Source organism: Dermacentor variabilis, chromosome 9, assembly GCF_050947875.1.
Source record: "Dermacentor variabilis isolate Ectoservices chromosome 9, ASM5094787v1, whole genome shotgun sequence".
NCBI lineage: Eukaryota > Metazoa > Arthropoda > Arachnida > Ixodida > Ixodidae > Dermacentor > Dermacentor variabilis.
This window is the reverse complement of record NC_134576.1, coordinates 22034628-22053421: the sequence shown is the minus strand read 5'-3', so window position 1 is coordinate 22053421 and position 18794 is coordinate 22034628. Positions and strand designations below refer to the sequence as shown.

Genomic DNA, 18794 nt, shown 5'->3' with positions numbered 1-18794 from the left:
GACACTGGTGGAGGTGCTGGGTAGGCTTGCCTGATGCTTGGCACCCCTTTGCGGAGCCATACATCGAACGCAGAATCATCGTCGTTCGTCGAAACTCCTGTTCACCGGTGCAGTCGCCGCCTGCTAGGCCTGACGCCCAAGTTCAACCCCTTGCAGGATGCTGCAGGAACGCGTCTACCTACTTCCGCCATGGCCACTGCAACTCCATCGTAAGTGATGCTGCAGAATGCTGAGATTCCAGAAAGTTTCCATGGTGACGCTTTTGAAGATGTCCGAGATTGGCTGGACCAGTTCGAATGTGTTGCCAGTTATAATGACTGGGCGTTCCGGCAAAAGCTGGCTAATGTCTATTTTGCTCTTCAAGATAGTGCACAGACGGGGTTTGTGAATTTGGAGAGGAGTTTGACCACATGGGATGCCTTCTGCGCCCAGCCACTAGACACATTCACTAGTAGCGACAGAAGAGACAATGCGCAACGCCTTCTCGAATCCCGTATTCAAAAACCAAATGAGAGCATTGTCATGTTTGCAGAAGAGAGGGCTCGTATTTTCCGCAGAGCAGGCCCTAAGAAAGAAGTTGTGCTATCTCTCGCAGGGAGTGAAAGAGAAACTGTTGCCGGACTTGCGAGGAATCCACCGACAACATTGGCTGAATTTACCAAGGAGGCTACCGCTGTCGAATGGTTACTACAGCAGTGTTGCCACCAATATGGTCAAAAGAAATCACTGATGAATGCTTCAATTCTGCCTAAGAGTTGTGAACATCTGGGCATGAAGTCATGCGAGAGATGGTATGAGAGGAGATCCGGCAGCTCGGAATCGCTCCCATGGCAACAGCGGCGGCTTCTGTCAATGATATTGTCCAGCAAGAAGTTCAACAGGCCTTTTCTTCCCCCAACTGGCAGGCAGTGCCGCGATGATTCACCTATGCGGAAGCTGTTTGTCGTCCACCTCCCGCCACTTCGATGCTGCTGACACCGTCAACCACTCTGACACAGCCACTGTCGTCACCCTCAACGCCCTATCTTCGACAGTCACCACCGCCAGCTATGCCGTATCGCCAACAGCTGATTGCTGCTCCTCAGTCTTACGGAGAATTCCCTGCCAGCTACCCGTTTCAAAAGACCAATTTGTGGTGCACCGCTGACTGCTGGCCGCTATGCTTTCATTGCAGCGAAGCCAGGCATGTTTACTGCACGTGCCACTACTGAGCAGCTGCATATTGAAGATTTCCCACCAACTGCAATTACCCTCTATTTGATGCTCCACGTACCTGCAAGGACAATTCTACAAACTTCCGACCGAAAGCTTCAATGACGCCTTGATCGCGTTCCCCATCTCCGGCTTGCTACACACCACTGACCCGTCGCAATTTTCCTGGTGTCTCTAGGGGCAGATTCCATAGACCGTGCCAGGGAAACTAGTGGCAACAACCTCCGGGGTGAGGTTGCAAACCATCTAGCTTCTCAAGGGTCCGCATCACCGACGATCGACAACTCTAAGACTCTGACGACTCCAACCACACCCTATGTAACCAATGCCATCAGTGCTGATCTTGTGGTTCGCCTTGATGGCCACCAAGTGGCCGCTCTCATTCATACTGGTTTGCATTTTTCGATAATGAGTCTAAAGCCAGCTGATAGACTAAGAAAAGTGAAGGCGCCGTGGACCAGGCCCCACACCAGAACTGCTGGGGGCTGGTTGATGACACTGATTGGAAACTGCTTCAGCCTTCATCATCACCCTTGTCATTCTCTTTGAGTGGTGTAAGGAAGTTATATTAGGGATGGATTTCTTGAGTGAGTATGGTGCAGCGATTTCTGTGACCGCGTCGTTACATTTTCTACTTGCTCAAATGATGTCGACCCTCTGGAACTCCAGCAAGCGCATTTGCGTATCGCCGATGATGACGTGACACTTATGCCACGAAGCTGTTCCCTCGTTCCTGTAGTCTCTGACAACTTGCACACCGGGACTGGAGTTACTGAACACATCAATGCACTAGTACTGAGTCAAGGCATTTTCATCACCAGGGCCGTAATTAATGTACTTGACAGACATGCTGAACTCCTGCTGACGAATTTTAGCAGGGAACATCGGCACATTGTTAAAGGCACGGCTGTTGCTTGCTTCGACGAATTTGCCCCAATACAAGACTCCCTCTCAGTGCAGTATGCGACATCCACCGTGCCTATGCCTGCCCCTGTGGTTAATGTCAGTCTCACCTTATCGCCCATCGAACGCAACAACCTTCCTGAGCTCATCAATCAGTTTAACAGCTGCTTCTCATCTGTGTCACGAAATGGACAGACGTTGCTCACCAAGCACCGTATTATCACCGAAGCCGACGCCAGACCTATTCGGCAGAATCCTTAACATGTGGTGCTGAAAGAGTGCAAGGCAACAAAAACACCAGTGACGACGATGCTCGAGGACGGGGTTATTCGACCATCTAAGGGTCCTTGAACATGGCCTGTCGTATTGGTGAAAAAGAAGGGCAGTAGCTACGGCTTCTGCATTTATTATTGAAAACTCAACCAGATCACAAAGAAAGACATTTATCCGATGCCGCTTATCGATGGTTCCCTGGACTGGCTATGATATGCACTTCACTTTTTGTCGATGGATTTTAAAAGTGGCTACTGGCAAATCAAAGTTGATGAGAGAGACTGTGAAAAGACTGCTTTTGTGATGCCTGACGGACTTTATGAATTTCAGGTGCTTCCCTTCAGTTTGTGTTCTGCACCAGCAAAGTTTCAATGACTAATGGACACAGTACTGTCACGCCTCAAATGGCAAACCTGCCTGGTGCACCTCAATGACGGGATTTTCTCTGCTGTGTTCGAGGAACACTTACGGAGACTGAAGTCTTTGAAGCAATACGCTCAGCTGGTCTAACTTTGAAACCTGAAAAGTGCCATTTTGGTTTTGAAGAACCTCAATTCCTCAGTCACATTGTTTGTCATGAAGGTGTCCGACCTGATCCTCATAAAATTGCTGCCGTTGCTAATTTTCTGATGTCATCTGATAAAAAGGCCGTGCGACGTTTTCCAGGCCTTTCTGCTTACTACTGATGGTCTATTGCAGAATTTTTGCGCATAATGTTGCCATTAACGCATCTCATTAGAGAAATTGTCTCTTTTGTGCGGGGCAAAGACCAGCAGCGGGCATTTCACAACCTATGGCAATGACTGCAGATGCCTCCTGTGCTCGTACACCTTGATGAAGACATCCTGACGATTCTTCCTACCCATGCTAATAATGTCGGCTTTGGTGCAGTGTTTGTTCAGTGGCAGGACGGCACCAAAAGAGTGATCGCTTATGCCAGTAGGACGCTATCAAGAAAGGAGGCTAACTACTCCACTACAGAAAAAGAATGCCTGTTGAACGTTGTAAAGTAAATAGAAGGCAGCGATAGAGACTGTCTGGAAATGTTTTTCTTGGCTAAGACTCATAAGGTAGAATGTCACTCCTGTTTGGTTGTCTCTGAATCTGGTACATGGCAAAAGTGTGTTGCGGACTTCTTGCAGTTCAGGTTAAAATTACTAGACGTAGTCGACCTGTTCCTGACTAAAGATTCTGCCGCCGTTATTGATTTTTTAAGGTCATGTGACCACAAAAGTTTAACTGCTTTTCTGTTGATATAAAGGATTTGTTTTAGTCATTGCCGGATTGCTGTCCTGTGTCAAGGCTGCAATTGATGGGCACGGTGCTCTGTTTTTTTTTTCCCCTGCACATCTGTGGTGTGAGCACGACTGGTTTTTTAGAGCTGTTATCACGCTATTTGACGTCAAGCTTTGTTGCTCTTGACAAGGAAATTTACTTGCAAAAGCAGGGTGTTTGCATAGGGTCATGCATTGCACCTATTTTATGTGATTTGTTTTTAGCTCAATGTGGCAGGGCTTTTTCTTTTTTGGCTGCTGGGCAAACTTAAGGTGTTAAATATTCGCTGGTACATTGATTTTCTAAAAATTTCTTTAGATATATCTGTTTTTACGGACCCTATTGTCAATACTCATTTAGATTGCTCTCTAAATTTTACAGACCCTATTGTCCCATGTATCTTAGCCTCCTTTAATGCATGTTTCGGGCCACTTACTTTCACCTTTGAACTCCCCAAGCAGGACAGCATTAGGTTTTTAAGTTTGTGGCTGCATTTTAAAGACAATCACATGTTTTGGATGTATGGGCCAAGAGCCAATAAGCCCGCTTTACTGTACAGCTCAGCACAGTCTAAGCTTGTAAAAAGAAATACAATGCTTTCTTTCTTGCCGGACGCTCTCTGTAAGTCATGTGATCATTCCATGGCAGAAAGCCTTCAGATGCAAGCGGCACGCCTGGAGGCGGCAGGGTATTCGAGGCATGCTATATTCCCAGTGACTAAAGGCCTGCATTGCAGAAGGAAGGCTGCGCATGAGCAATGAACAGAGAGCAGAAGACAAAAGAAAAAAGAAAGATAAGGTAGCAGTGATTCCCTACCTGCATAAAGTTTTTCACAATCTTAAAAAGGTAGGGCAACGTCCCAGCGTCAAAGTGTTGTTTGCAGCGCCAAATAAATTTTTGAGTTTGTGCAAGTTGAGCTACCCTATGAGAACGCACAAACCAGACTGTACTATCAAGCACAAAGATGCCTATGTCACCTGCAAAAAGGCACTTGTTTACAGAATCCCACTCTCTTGTGGAAGACACTACTTTGGTCAGACTGGCAGATGCTTGAATGTGCATATGTTGTGCTGGCATATGTTGTGCATGTTGTGCTGGCAAGAGCACAACAAAAAAGTCAGCAATACGGCTACAGATGGCCAACTGGCTGCCCATTGTAAAAAATATGACGTGCAGCCACCTTGCCATCCCCTTTTCGATCAGACTGTTGTCATGTTTTGCCATTGCAACAGCTTAACCAGGGAAATCGTAGATGCTACAGAGATTGTACAGGCAGCAGATGATTGCATCAATTGGCTGTCAGTGCCTTTTTCAAATTTTTGTTAGTGCCTTTTTTTATGTTGCTTGCATTATGAAAAAAAAAGCACCCTATATATCCTGGGTATGTTCATGTTAGTTGTGGTACTCTATATAAATACAAGATAGCAGTAAGTGAATGCATCACATCACATCACATCACTATATTACCTTAAAGATCCCCATTTAGGAGGCATTACATAAGGGGTGGGCTAACAAATGAAGGTTACAAATACGTTTTTATGCGGAACAGTGTGCTGTGACATTACTGCAAAACTTGATGGACACGTGAAGGTTGCAATGTCTCGGGGAAGGCCATTCCAGTCCTCTGCTGTACAAAGAAAAAATGAGGCAGCGAAGGTGGTAGTGTGAGCACATGAACGTGCATTTGATGTGGATGGGTAGTGCGGTGAGATTTGTGCGTCGGTGGGAAGATGTAGGATGCGCGATTGAGCAAGCTGTGAAGAGAAAAACTTGTGAAGCTGGTGATGTGGCGATGCACAGAAAGATTTGGAAGACCAGTTTTGCTTTAAGAGATGATATGCTGTCATATGAGTATGAAGAATGAATTAACCTAGTGGCATGGTTTCGCACGGATTCTAATTTGTTGATTAAGTGTACCTGGTGCGGACTCCAGATGGGCACCGCATATTCTGGTTTAGATTTGATTAGAGATTTATGTGTGAGAAGTTTTGTGTCCTGTGAGGCTTGAGGCAAATGACGCTTTGAAAAACAGAGAGATCTGTTCGCTGGTGATACGAGCTCGGTGGCATGTGCACGCCAGGAAATGTGCACTGATAAAGAGAGAGAATTATATAACAATAGTTTAATTCCTTGGGAAATTGCAAACACAATAATGCACCTACAAAATTTGGCATGAACAAGCTTGGTCTCATTGCTCCATGGCATACTCTCATGAGAAAGCACACCTAGGCTTCTAGCTAGAGACACAAGTTCCATAGTTGCCGAGCCAATGGTGAGGGCTGCATTACAATTTATGAGCTTGTTTTGGGACAAAAGAGCCGTTTACATTTAAGCAATTGTTTATGCTCCATGCATTCAGTAATTTGATGACACCCTTTGCTCTGTGTACAAGTGTATTCGGATCACAGTCCATAAAAAAAATAGGCTCGTGTCATCTGCATAAATAATAAAAGTTGTATTTTTTATCTGTGAACATAAAAATTAAAACGAAGTGGGCCCAGGATGCTGCCTTGTGCCATGCCATGTGCCAATTTTTTGATGACTAGATCTGCAGTCATTAATTTCATCCATTTGCTGCCGATACTGCAAGTAGGTCTCTATGACAGCCAGAAGTTATGTTACAGTTTTTTAATTAGTGTAATATGGCTTAATTTTTTTTGAGTAATCAATGAAAATTCAGAGTGCGTATAGTCCTTTACCGAATGCATCGAGTTTTCAGCAGCAGAGCGTTGTTGTAGTATGTGCGAGCCACAACCAGTTGCCTTTTGCTGTTAATTGCAGTGAACACTCAGTCATTTTCCTTGCACTCATACGGCATACAGCTAAAAATCTTTTTGCAAATCTAAGTAGCTAATCTTTGGCAGCATCAATTCATCTCTTATTTGCTTTGCGGTAGCTGTATCAATAGCTGTACCAGTTCTATCTCAGCCTTGTCTTCAGCGTGATCATCGTGAATAAAAAGCTCTGTCTGCATGAATCCATGAATCCGCATTTCCACTTGGTGCTGCATGGTGACCACATAGGGTTGAATAGATTTTCCAATTTATCATAACACACTTAATTGCATATATGCAGTATATTCTGCGGTACTTCCACTGTTTTTCACGGCAAGGTCATAGCCCACAGGCATCTTCTCTCTCTGCAAGATTTGACACTGACTGACATGAACTCCTGTCAGTCCTTGCCAATCTTAGCACATAACCCACCAAGGCAAAGCTCAACAGAGCTTGTTCTTATTGGCCAAGTTGGCGGGGTATGCTAAATGTTGTCTTTGGGTGCAAAAAGTAACATATGAAGGAGAGTGACACATGCGAATCGAGCTTTGGGTGTCCTTTTATTGTGTACTGATGCCACGTTCACACCACCTTTCTTGTGCACTGACAGCGTATGTGTGACTCAGCGCCTCCAGAGACTTGGTTAAGGCTGCACAAACGTCCAAGTGGATTCAGCAAGGGCAGCCTTCTCCTGCTGGCACGAGTGTTGTGTGCTTATATGCACCCTAGCAATAGAGCTAACCTTATCTCGCATTTAACTGGGCGCTGCCTTTGGTCTCATCTCATGCACCTCATCGTGCCAGCATTGTGAGGTGCCTGGTAGATGTGTGGTTTTCTTGGCGCAGCAGTAATTCCCTTGCTGTGTGCTGCGTCATACCAACATGTTGCACCCATCTGTGTTTAGAACACTGACAAATCCAATTACGATGCTAAACCTTGCTATCGCTGTCAATGTGTTCCCATGAACAGGCAAATTTTTTTTCATATGTCGCCTTTGGTGCCCAGAAACAATGTTTAGCAGGCCCATCAAAAGTTTTACCCACAGAATAAGAAACATTCATATAATAGCACGGTATAACCCTTTTTGTGCTTACCTTGTCAGCCTTGGTCGTAAGTTTAGCTTACACTCTTAAGCAAATTTACATCCTTTAGGTCGTATCTTGCCACACTACAATAATTGTCATCTGTCTTGTCCACATTTCCTTTCTTTAACGCTGCAAGCTCGGTACTTCCAATTCAAGAACGGCAAGCGCATTATCAGCATGACAGAGCATTCTTGACAGGAAAGTAGCGAGCGCACCATCTTCAGGAAAGAAAATGCAAACGAGACGGATGACAATTATCATTGTGTGGCAAATATACACCTCGACGGGTGTACCTTTGTTTAAGAGTGTAATAGCGTTTCCCAGCCATCATCAGGGCTGCCTTTTTGCTCTCTGTCAGCATTGGATTTAAGTGGTAACCATCTAGAGATTGCAAAATATGCTGATATTTGGTACACATCTGGGCCATATAGAATGGTTGGTTCCACAGACTAATAGGAGGGGTGATGTCAGCACTGTGTAGATTGGCGTGTGTTACGCTGACATTATTTTATATTACCCTGTTGAATATTTTGAGCCATACAAATAGACCAGCAAAGTGCAATACTAATTTATTTATGCATGACTATGGCAAATGCATTGCTTCACACTAAATGTGCACTGAAAACACACTCTTGCATGCCTTGTGCACAAGCAGCATGTATCTGTGTTGTCTCAGCATGGGAGCACACTCTGTCTGCCATACATGCCAAGACATCTATACTCATCTGAACTTGTGCATTTAACTTGAACCACATGAAGACATGCAGAAACAACGGAATGAAAGAAAGCTTTGTGGCACTTGTTATGAGTAGCTGATGAGTGAAGGTGCTGAAATGCTTCATGGCCCCACAGTGATCACTGTGCATGACAGTGTGACTTGACCATTGCCCCCCTCAGGCCTGATGGCATCGGCACCGTCACCGTCGAGGAGAAGGACATGTTCGCTCAGGTCAGGGAGCGCCTGCGCATTCTTCTGGAGCACCAGATTACTCACTTCCGGTGAGACATTGCCACCTCATTTTTCTTTTGCAGAAGAACTTGGCTCCATGTGTCTGTCCTCGTTAGCAGTGAACACTTTCTGTTTTTCTACACACTTTATACCTCATATTATAGTGTCTTCAAAGCTGGAAACAACCTTAAACCTCACATTTCATTAAAATGAGGATTTTGTATGTAGGCAGCTCTTTCCATCACCTACACTATGGGAAGGCACGGAAATAAACTGGCCATCAAAAATGAACATGCCATGCCAGTAGTATTGGTGCCAAAGGTGTTAATTGGGGAGTGTTTAAAACACTGATGTGAGTATGTTGCGGGTTGGAGTGACGGCCTGTGCAGATTTCAGAACACAAGGTTCGTGGTATAACTAGCAGCCACTTTGGACCATCCGGTGAACATGGGAGGCCATCATAAATTGCAAAGTGCAACATGAGAGGATGCAGCGCTCCACACATTGCAAGTGTGTTGGAGAGAACGCCATGAAGCGATGCAATCCGTCTGATCAAAGGTTGGCAATGCACCTATTCTTCATCCTTTCAGGCTGCAGATTTGTTTGTGATTGGCCTAATTTGGTCTGGCTGGCAGCCCCTTCTCAGATCAGTGTGGATAGCCTGTGATCTATGCTACACCTTGTTGGGACTAGGTCAGTCATCATTTACACACTTTTCTGTGTTCACTTGTGGTTACCACTCTTCTGGAGAGAGATCTTTGCAAGATACTGTGGGTATTGCAACACTATCTGAGCGGTTCGGTACATAGCCATCACCGGTGTCAGAATGAGCTGCGACTGCTCACATGGCTAAAATCTTCTATTTTACTTTTTGTCATCATCATCATCATCGGCCTATTTTATGTCCACTGAAGGACGAAGGCCTCTCCCTGCGATCTCCAATTACCCCTGTCCTGCGCAAACCGATTCCAACTAGCACCCGCAAATTTCCTAATTTTGTCACACCACCTGGTCTTCCGCCGTCCTCTACTGCGCTTCCCTTTTCTTGGTACCCATTCTGTCACCCTAATGGTCCAACGGTTATCTAATCTGCGCATTACATGACCTGCCCAGCGCCATTTCTTTCTCTTAATGTCTATTAGAATATTGTCTATACCCGTTTGCTCTCTGATCAAAACCGCTCTCTTTCTGTCTCTTAAAGTTATGCCTAGCATTCCTCGTTCCATCGCTCTTTGCGCAGTCCTTAACTTGTTCTCAAGCTTCTTTGTCAGTCTCCAAGTCTCTGCCCCATATGTCAGCATCGGTAAAGTGCACCGATTGTATACTTTCCTTTTCAATGATAACGGTAAGTCCCCAGTCAGGAGCTCACAATGTCTGCTGTATGCGATCCAACCCATTTTTATTCTTCTGTGAATTTCCTTCTCATGGTCGGGGTTCCCTGTGATTAGGTGACCAAGTTAAACATACTCCTTCACAGAATCTAGAGGCTGACTTGCGATCTCGAACTCTTGTCCCCGTGCCCGGTCATTTATCATTATCTTTATCTTCTGCATATTAATCTTCAACCCCACTTTTACACTCTCCTTGTTAAGGTCCTCAATCATTTGTTGTAACTCGTCCGCAGTGTTGCTGAATAGAACAATCTCATCGGCAAACAGAAGGTTGCTGAGGTATTCGCCGTCGATCCTTACTCGTAAACCTTCCCAGTTTAATAGCTTGAATACTTCTTCCAAGCATGCAGTGAATAGCACTGGAGAGATTGTGTTTCTTTGTCTGACTTCTTTCTTTATAGGTATCGTCCTACTTTTCTTGCATACAATTAAGGTGGCTGTGGAATCTCTGTAGATATTTTCCAGGGTATTTACGTAAGTGGTCTGTACTCCTTGATTATGCAATGCCTCTATGACTGCTGGCATCTCTACTGAATCAAATGCTTTTTCGTAATCTATTAAAGCCATATAGAGAGGCTTATTGTACCCTGCAGATTTCTCGATAACCTGATTAACGATATGGATGTGATCTATTGTAGAGTATCCCTTCCTAAAGCCAGCCCGTTCCATTGGCTGACTAAAGTGCAGTGTTGCCCTTATCTTATTGGAGATTATTTTGGTAAATATTTTATATAATACTAGGAATAAGCTAATGGGCCTATAATTTTTCAGTTCTTTAACGTCTCCCTTTTTGTGGATTAGTATAATGTTTGCATTCTTCCAGTTTTCTGGGACCCTCGCAATCGATAGACACTTCGTATAGAGAGCCACCAGTTTTCCTAGCATTATGTCTCCTTCTACTTTGATTAAATCGACTGTTATTCCATCCTCTCCTGCCACTTTTCCTTGTTTCATGCCTTGCAAGGTCCTTCTGACCTCATCTCTAGCTATAGGAGGAGTTTCTGTATACAATTCATTATTGTTCCATATAGAGTACTCCTGAGTCCTCTGGGTGCTGTACAGGTCAGTATAGAATTGTTCCGTGGCTTTTATATTATACCTTCGAGATTGCTGATGATATTATCCTGCTCATCTTTCAGTGCATGCATCTTGGTTTGTCCTATGCCAAGTTTCCTTCTCACTGATTTCAGGCTGTGCCCATTTTTTGCGGCTTATTCAGTCTTTCTCACATTACAATTTCCAATATCACTTATTTTCGCTTTGTTGATAGTTTTGACAATTCCGCAAGTTTTAGCTCATCTCTTGAGTTGGACACTTTCATTCTTTGTCGTTTCTTTATTAGGTCCTTTGTTACTTGGGAGAGCTTGCCTACTGGTTGCCTTGGTGCCTTGCCTTCCACTTCAATTGCTGCCTCCGAAGCCAGCCTCGTTACGGTTTCATTCATTACCTCTATGTCATCATCATCATCATCTCTCTGTTCTAAGGATGCATATTTGTTTGCAAGTACCAGCCTAAATTTGTCTGCTTTTACCCTTACTGCCTATAAGTTCACCTGCTTCTTATTGACCAATTTTTACGCTCTGTCTCTTCAAGTTGAGGTGAATCCTAGCCCTCACTAACCTATAATCACTGCACTTTACCCTACCTATCACTTCTACATCGTGCACTATGCTCAGAGCAACAGAAAGTATGAAATCAATTTCATTTCTTGTTTTCACTATTAGGGCTTTTCCAGGTCCACATTTTGTTCCAATGCTTCCTGAAGAAGGTGTTCATTGTTCGCAGCCTATTCCTTTCTGCAAATTCTACCAGCATCTCTCCTCTAGCGTTCCTACAATCGACACCATAGTTTCCATTGCTTGTTCATCAGCCTGCTTTCCCCCCTTCTGCATTGAAGTCGCCCATAACTACAGTATACTGAGTTTACACTGTTCTCATTGCTAATTGAACATCTTCATAAAACTGATCTACTTCTTCATCATCGTGACTGGATGTTGCAGCGTAGGCTTGTACTACCTTTAATCTATACCTCTTACTATGTTTGATTACAACTACAGTTACCCTCTCATTATTGCTGTATAATTCGTCAATGTTGCCCGCCATGTCCTTGTGGAATAGGAATCCTACCCCATATTGCTTCTTATCAGGGAGACCTCTATAGCGGAGGACATGGCCATTATTTAGCAATGTGTAAGCCTCACCATTTCTTCTAATCTCTCTAAGGCCGATAATATCCCAAACAATGTTTGCTAGTTCCTCAAAGAGTTGTGCTAAGCTAGCCTCACTTGAGAGGGTTCGGGCGTTAAATGTTGCAAGGGTCACTTTCCATTGGCAGCCTGTCCGGACCCACAGATTCTTAGCACGTTCTGCTCTGCTTAGCACCCACCACCTTAATTTGTAACAGGTCTTACTTTCACATTCAGAACCTGCCAGGAGGAGGGTACAAGACTGGACACTGTAGCCGCGAACTCCCTACGCCCTGTGACATGAACGCCTGGGCATTCTGTACAGGTCGCCACCTGTGGCCATAAGGTGTCACTACAATCTGAAATGACCTTGTATATAAGGGGCTTTGGGGAGTGGGAATAAACATTGTTTTGGTTTCCACCTTGCCGGTAGTCCGCTTTGTCCCTCGGCTCCTGTGCAGAACATGGTGCCAGGAGGGGGGGCCCCCCTGTTAACACTGACATGCCTGACACGGAATCCACCCCGCCGAGACCACCGAACCAAAAGGGCACAACGTTCACGCTGGTCTGCACCCACCGGAGAACTTCACGTTTTCAAACCCATGAGAATGGCCAACATGTATTTCGACGTTCAAGGATTACACTTTCGTGGCCAGCCTCCACATAGCCAGCGACGAGGCCCAGGTACGGACACTTCCTTACTATATGGGACCGCAAGCCAGGACCATTCTTTCGTCCTTGGGGGTGTCAACACCGGAAGCGCTTTCTTTCACTGCTGTCAAAGAAAAGTTGGATTCGCACTTTGTGCATCCTGCAAATGAGATATACGAAAGTCGTCGTTTCCACCACTGCACTCAGCAGCCAGGCGTATCTGTGGATGACTTTTTTTGACATTATGCAACCTGGTAAAGCGCTGCAACTATAACAGCCCGCTCATCAAGGACCGCCTTGTTTGTGACCGATTCATCGTAGGCATATGTGACGAGAAACTGTCTGATCAATTGTGCCAGTACACAAAACTTACCGCTGAGGAAGCACTGTGCCAAGTCAACGTACACGAGGACGCAGAAAAAGAGGGGTTATCACGTGCTACATTGACTATGGATAATGCTCTTGCTGAAACGCTAAATATTGACTCGGCTTGGCGAAACGATACACCCACCCCTTCGCCACGTTTCTGCGACCAGTCTGAGCACTTCGCTAGGTTATCATGTGGCTTTTGTAAATGACAGTGTCACTCTCGAAAAGACTGCCCAGCCAGAAAATCAGTTTGCCATTACTGTAGAAAGCTAGAACATTTTGCCGAAGTGTGCATGAAGAACAGAAATGAGCTACTGGGTTCCGTCAAACTTCATGTGAATTGACAACGAGCAAGGTACATAGACATACCAGTGAACGGGCACCTGGCGGAGTTTAAGATAGACTCTGGCACGGAAGTCTCTGTTGTCTCGCCGTTTTTCCCAGGCTGACCACGGTTGCTGGATGATGTTGAAGGGGAAGTCTTGGGCCCTGGAGAACAGTCTGCACATTCTTGGTACCTTTAAAGCAACCTTACAGTGGGGTGATAAGTCCACAGTGCAGACCTTGTACGCAGTTGAACGTCAGCACACTCACCTGCTTGGGCTACCTGCAATTGAAGCCCTTGATGTTGTTCACTTCCAGGATGCTGCGGAGTGCGTTCATTCCCTCACAGCCAAGATTTTTCAAGATTGGGAAAATTTCGGGAAGCCGAATATCGCATTCATGTTAAACCCGGCTCTTGCCCATTTTCCTTGAGCACCCAAAGGCAGATTCCAATTCCTTTAAACGACTTTGTCAAGAAAGAGCTAGACAAACTGGAGTCGCAGGGCGTCATAAGGAAGGTACAGACGCCAACTGAGTGGTGCTTCGGGCTTGCACTCGTGCTTAAATCATCGGGTGGCTACAGAATCTGCGTCGATCTGACAAAGCTGAACGAAGTCATTGAAAGCTTCATGAGCGCTTCATCTTGCTGATGGTCGAACAAATCCTCGGCCAGTTGGGTGGAGCGCGGGTATTCTTCAAGTTGGATGCACGGTCTAGTTTTCATCAGGTGAAGCTTAGCACCGACACCCAGGAACTTACAACCTTTAAAATGCCGTTCGGCATTACTGTTGTAAGAGACTCCCTTTTGGTATCGCCATGGCACCAGAGTATTTCCAGCAGTTAATGTCATGGGTTCTTGAGCGCTTTCCTGGGGTCGTGAACCTGATTGATGACATCCTAATCTTCGGAAAAGATCGTCAAGAGCACGACGAGCGTCTGGGTGCAGTCCTAGCTCGCCTTGAGGAGGAGGGTGTCACCCTTAACTAAAAGAAGTGCGCATTTCGGGTGAGCTCGGTCAAGTTCCTTGGATTAGTGATTGGGGCGGACGGAATCTCGCCAGACCCGCACAAGGTCAAGGCTGTAAGGGTCTGCCTTCACCGACCGACGTCAGCGGAGTACGACAATTGCTGGGAATGGCCAATCATGTTGCACGGTTTATACCTCACTTATCCGATGTTACGGAGTCCATTCGTTCCCTCCTAAACAAGAACAGCACCTGCACTTGGGGTCCCAGTCAAGAAAAGGCCTTCTCACGCCTCAAGTTGCTGTTGAGCTCCGACACGTCCATGGCAAAATACGATTCTTGCTACCACACTGTAGTATCCCCGGATGCCAACTCCTATGGTCTGGGAGCTGTACTGCTACAGGACCAGCCTGAAGGTACTCTACAGGCTGTAGCTTATGCTTCAAGGGCGTTTACTCCGACGGAAGCACATTATAGTAAAACAGAAAAGGAAGGTCTCGCAGTAACTTGGGCCATTTCACGGTACGACCAGTTTCTTTGCGGCTTCGAGGTACAGACAGATCACCTTCCTCTGATCACCCTTTTGGGTAACAAGGACCTAGAACCCATGCTGCCTCATATACAATGAATGCAGATAAAACTGATGCAATATCAGTATGTGGTGAAATATGTGCCTGGAAAGCATTTAGCTACGGCGGACACTTTGTCAAGAGCTCCCTCTGATTTGCCAGGTACTCGCATGGTAGACACCCTGGAGTTGTTTGTGAGTGAAGTGTTCAATAAATTACCACCTCTTGTAGCAAGACGGCTAGAAGATGTCTGCATACACCAAGCCATGCAGTCATGCATGCATGCTGCAGTCATGACGTACTGCATGAAAGGATGGCAAGACAAAAACAAAGTGCCGCTGCAGATCGCTCCAGTTTGGAAGGAGAGAGACAGATTTAAGCATATACGACGACATCCTTCTGCTGGACCGACGACTTGTCATTCCTTCAGTCTTGCAGCAGGACATTCTTGCCCTATTACACGAAGGGCATCAGGGAGTGCGCTGCTGCGAAGAACGGGCCAGGGAGTCTGTTTGGTGGCCTAACTGTAACATGCATGTTGAGAATATGGTGGCCAAATGTGCCATATGTACCAAGACTTGAGTTCGGCAGTCTGAGCCTATGTTGTTCACGGTGACACCTGACAGATCATGGAAGCACCTTAGCATCGATCTGTTTCAACTTAGAGGGCGCAATTACATCCCGATTGTTAATTATTATTCCAGGTTTCCTGAAATAGTCTCCGTGGGGTCCACCACAGCACCAGCAGTCATCTCAGCGATCAAGAGCTGTATTGCCCATTTTGGTATATCAGACATCGTCCCGACCGACAACGGACCGCAGTTTGTGTCCAACGAGTTCGCCGAGTTTGCGCAGTCATACGGCTTCTGTCATGAGACCAGCAGCCCGAGGTACCCCCAGAGCAATGGAGAGGCAGAGTGCATGGTGCGCACAGTGAAAGACTTGCTCTTGAAAGGTCCTGATCCCTACCTTGCCTTGCTGTCGTACTGTGACACGCCTAGTCCCAACGGCATTTTCCCGGCTCAAGCCCCAATGGGAACCAAATTACAAACTTGTCTCCCGAAACTACCGGAACAACTGGTGCCGTCGTTACCATGCCACGCAAGTTTCAGAGAAAAGGACTCGTGGAACAAGGCACGGCAAGTGATGAACTACAATCGTCATCATGCTTCAAGCCATTTGGCCCCTTTCAGTCCTAGAGACTATGTATAGCACTGACGCATGCTGCAATAATGAAGTACTCTCACAGGCTCAGCGTCCACGGTCCTAGCTTGTTCAGATCGCCAGAGGTGTCGTTCAGTGTAATCATTGACACCTGGTACTTCATTCATTGGAAACGACCCCGGCTTAACTGGCAGCTTCTCTGCCTGTCCCTCCTGAGATCATGCAGCTTGCAGCACCTCAAGAAGATCCAATGCAGCCAGAAGTAACGCCGCAGGAAACGGTGACACAGACTCGCAGCAGTCATATAATGAGACCAGCGCGACGGTTGGACTTGTAGGGCCCTGTCCCATGAGAGGTGAAAAGGAGGGATATAGAGGTCGCCACCTGTGTATATAAGATGGCGCTACTGGAATGACTTTGTATTTATAAGGGGGGCTTTGGGGAGTGGGAATAAAGATTGTTTTGGTTTCTGCCTTGCCGGTAGTCCGCCTTGTCCCTCGGCTCCTGTGCGGAACACATTCCTCAAACATATGGACAGGGGGGGGGGGGGGGGTGTCAGGTTCTGTCTGTTTCCAGTCTTGCTCGGTTGAGCACTCTGTGTGTGCCACATGTGATGCTAGGCCAGACACTGTTGGCTCACATGACCTAGTTGGCAGGTTATGAAATACCAACTCAAATTGCTTGAAGTGTGCTTTCATGCTCAAAGGCATAACCACATGAGAGATGCATTTGAGACTATTTTTAACAGCTGAAGAACTGGAACTGAATTAGCTACATTAACTGCCAAAGGAATGCCTGAAAAACTTAGAGCCACCGAATGCCCTGCTAATTGATTGAATATTAGAAGAACTTGCTGTTGGGCTAGTTCGTAACTCATTATGGTAAAACAAATTAGACTGCAAAAAAAAAAAAAAAAAACATCCGCACACTCACAATCTCACCAAAAAGACCCCCCAGACACAGTGCCTGTGTGTGGGGTACTTTTTGGTGTGACCGCATGTGTGCGGCTGTGTGCATGTGTGTGGGTGTGTTTTTTGCACTCTACTTTGTTTTACCATAATGATTGCATCTGCTTTCACATAAGTAGCGTAAGCATTCACAAAGAAAAGCAAATTTCAAGATTAGGTCATAAGATACAGAGAGATTTATTACTTGATTTCATCAGTATTATGCAAGAATTAAATGCCATGAAGCTTGTAAAGATGCTGCCAACTTTCGTTCTATCTTGACAGAGCCATGTGACGGGCACATTGGAGGCCATTTGAATGTGTGGGTGTAGCTGATATCTTTCTCCAGGCTGGGCCAGGTTGCTATATCGAGTGCTGTGTGCAGGTACTGTTTCCCATTTGGGAGGCCGGAGGGTGCCCTCAAGGCTACTCTGTCCCTGCTAGAAAGGGTGAGTGAAATATGCCCATTCAGCCTGTATAGGATGGCATAGCATGGCTTCCGACTTTTAGTGTGCTAAATCTCTCGAAAAAATTTTCTTTCTAGTAGCTATAATTTCGTGATATTTATATATTCAGCAGCGCAGGCACAATGGCCTGCAACCAGCATTTTGCAGGTAGCAGGCTGTTCTGCATTGTTTGGATGTTCTGCAGATCATTTCCAGACAAATGCGTTTGTGTAAGGCGAGCATTGTGTGTGTGGTGTGAGCGTGTTTGTGAAAACAGCAACGAGGTGATGACGACAGCCAGGACAATATTATGATGGCATGAGGACTGATTTTCTATACTGCAGTAAAGAAACATTACAATCTATTTTATAACAATCTGGCCTGATTGCAAAGGTGGTACCATGGCCACTCAATCACATGCTCTGAGGAGTGACCTGCCAAGTGGTATGGGCTAGCTGTGCACTTGTACATCTGCCATCACTGTTTTCTATGGGGGCGCCTGCTCAACTCGGAACAGAGTAAATGTTTTGCAAGGAATTTCGCCAAGATTGTAGATGCATACCACATTTTCACAGCACTTCAGTGCTTAGCCAATCCTCTGACAAGATGACAAAATTAATAGTCAGAAATAACAAAGGTAGATAAACTGGATGATGCATGTGCAAGCATGGCACCCATGGTACTGACTGAAAATGAGAAATGATTATTGGGTGTGTATGTTTAGAGTAATGATGAGCAGGTGGCGAACACGTGCTCGTCACATTGTATGTTTCTTTATTTTTGTGCCATGTGTATGCTACATATTTCATACAGTTTTGAAATATTGTAAGTTAGTGCATGTGTGTGTCACCTACATGTCTTGTCCTCGTCTTTTTGTACTTATTTTGCTCACTATGAGAGATGGCTGTGCCATCGTTTGCGTTGTGCAAGTGGTTTTCTTTGGTGCATGCATTGCTATCTGTAATGTTCGACCACTTCTCAGCCAACCTAGTAAAGCTCAGTCGCTTGCGTTTCACAAGATACTGTAGCGATAACTTGGCCTTGAACATGCACTCAACAACACTTATCGGTCACGTATGCTCTCTCAAAGTATAAAACAAGAATGATGGGGCTGACCTACAATGACTCCTTACGTTTTTTGTTGACACGCATCCTGGCTAATAAAGCAGACGATAGCGTGTACGCTGCAGATATTGGAACCAAGAGGCGTTTTCAATAAGATAATCATGTGCTTTGAGCTGTACTCGCGGACAACTTTTTATGGCAAGAAGGGAAACCTACGGACGCATGGCTCCTGAACGTGTATGACAGT

General features: G+C 45.6%; 1 protein-coding gene across 10 annotated transcripts in view; it reads left to right on the top strand.

Moving 5' to 3' along the window:
* The window catches only part of Cadps (calcium-dependent secretion activator 1), a 618572-nt gene that overhangs the window by 207155 nt on the left and 392623 nt on the right, over positions 1-18794 (top strand). For all 10 annotated transcript variants that reach the window (XM_075704042.1, XM_075704047.1, XM_075704043.1 and 7 more), the window contains 2 exons: positions 8420-8521; positions 17422-17485. In XM_075704042.1, the coding sequence (XP_075560157.1) occupies positions 8420-8521; positions 17422-17485 (166 nt within the window). The remainder of the gene's footprint in view (positions 1-8419; positions 8522-17421; positions 17486-18794) is intronic.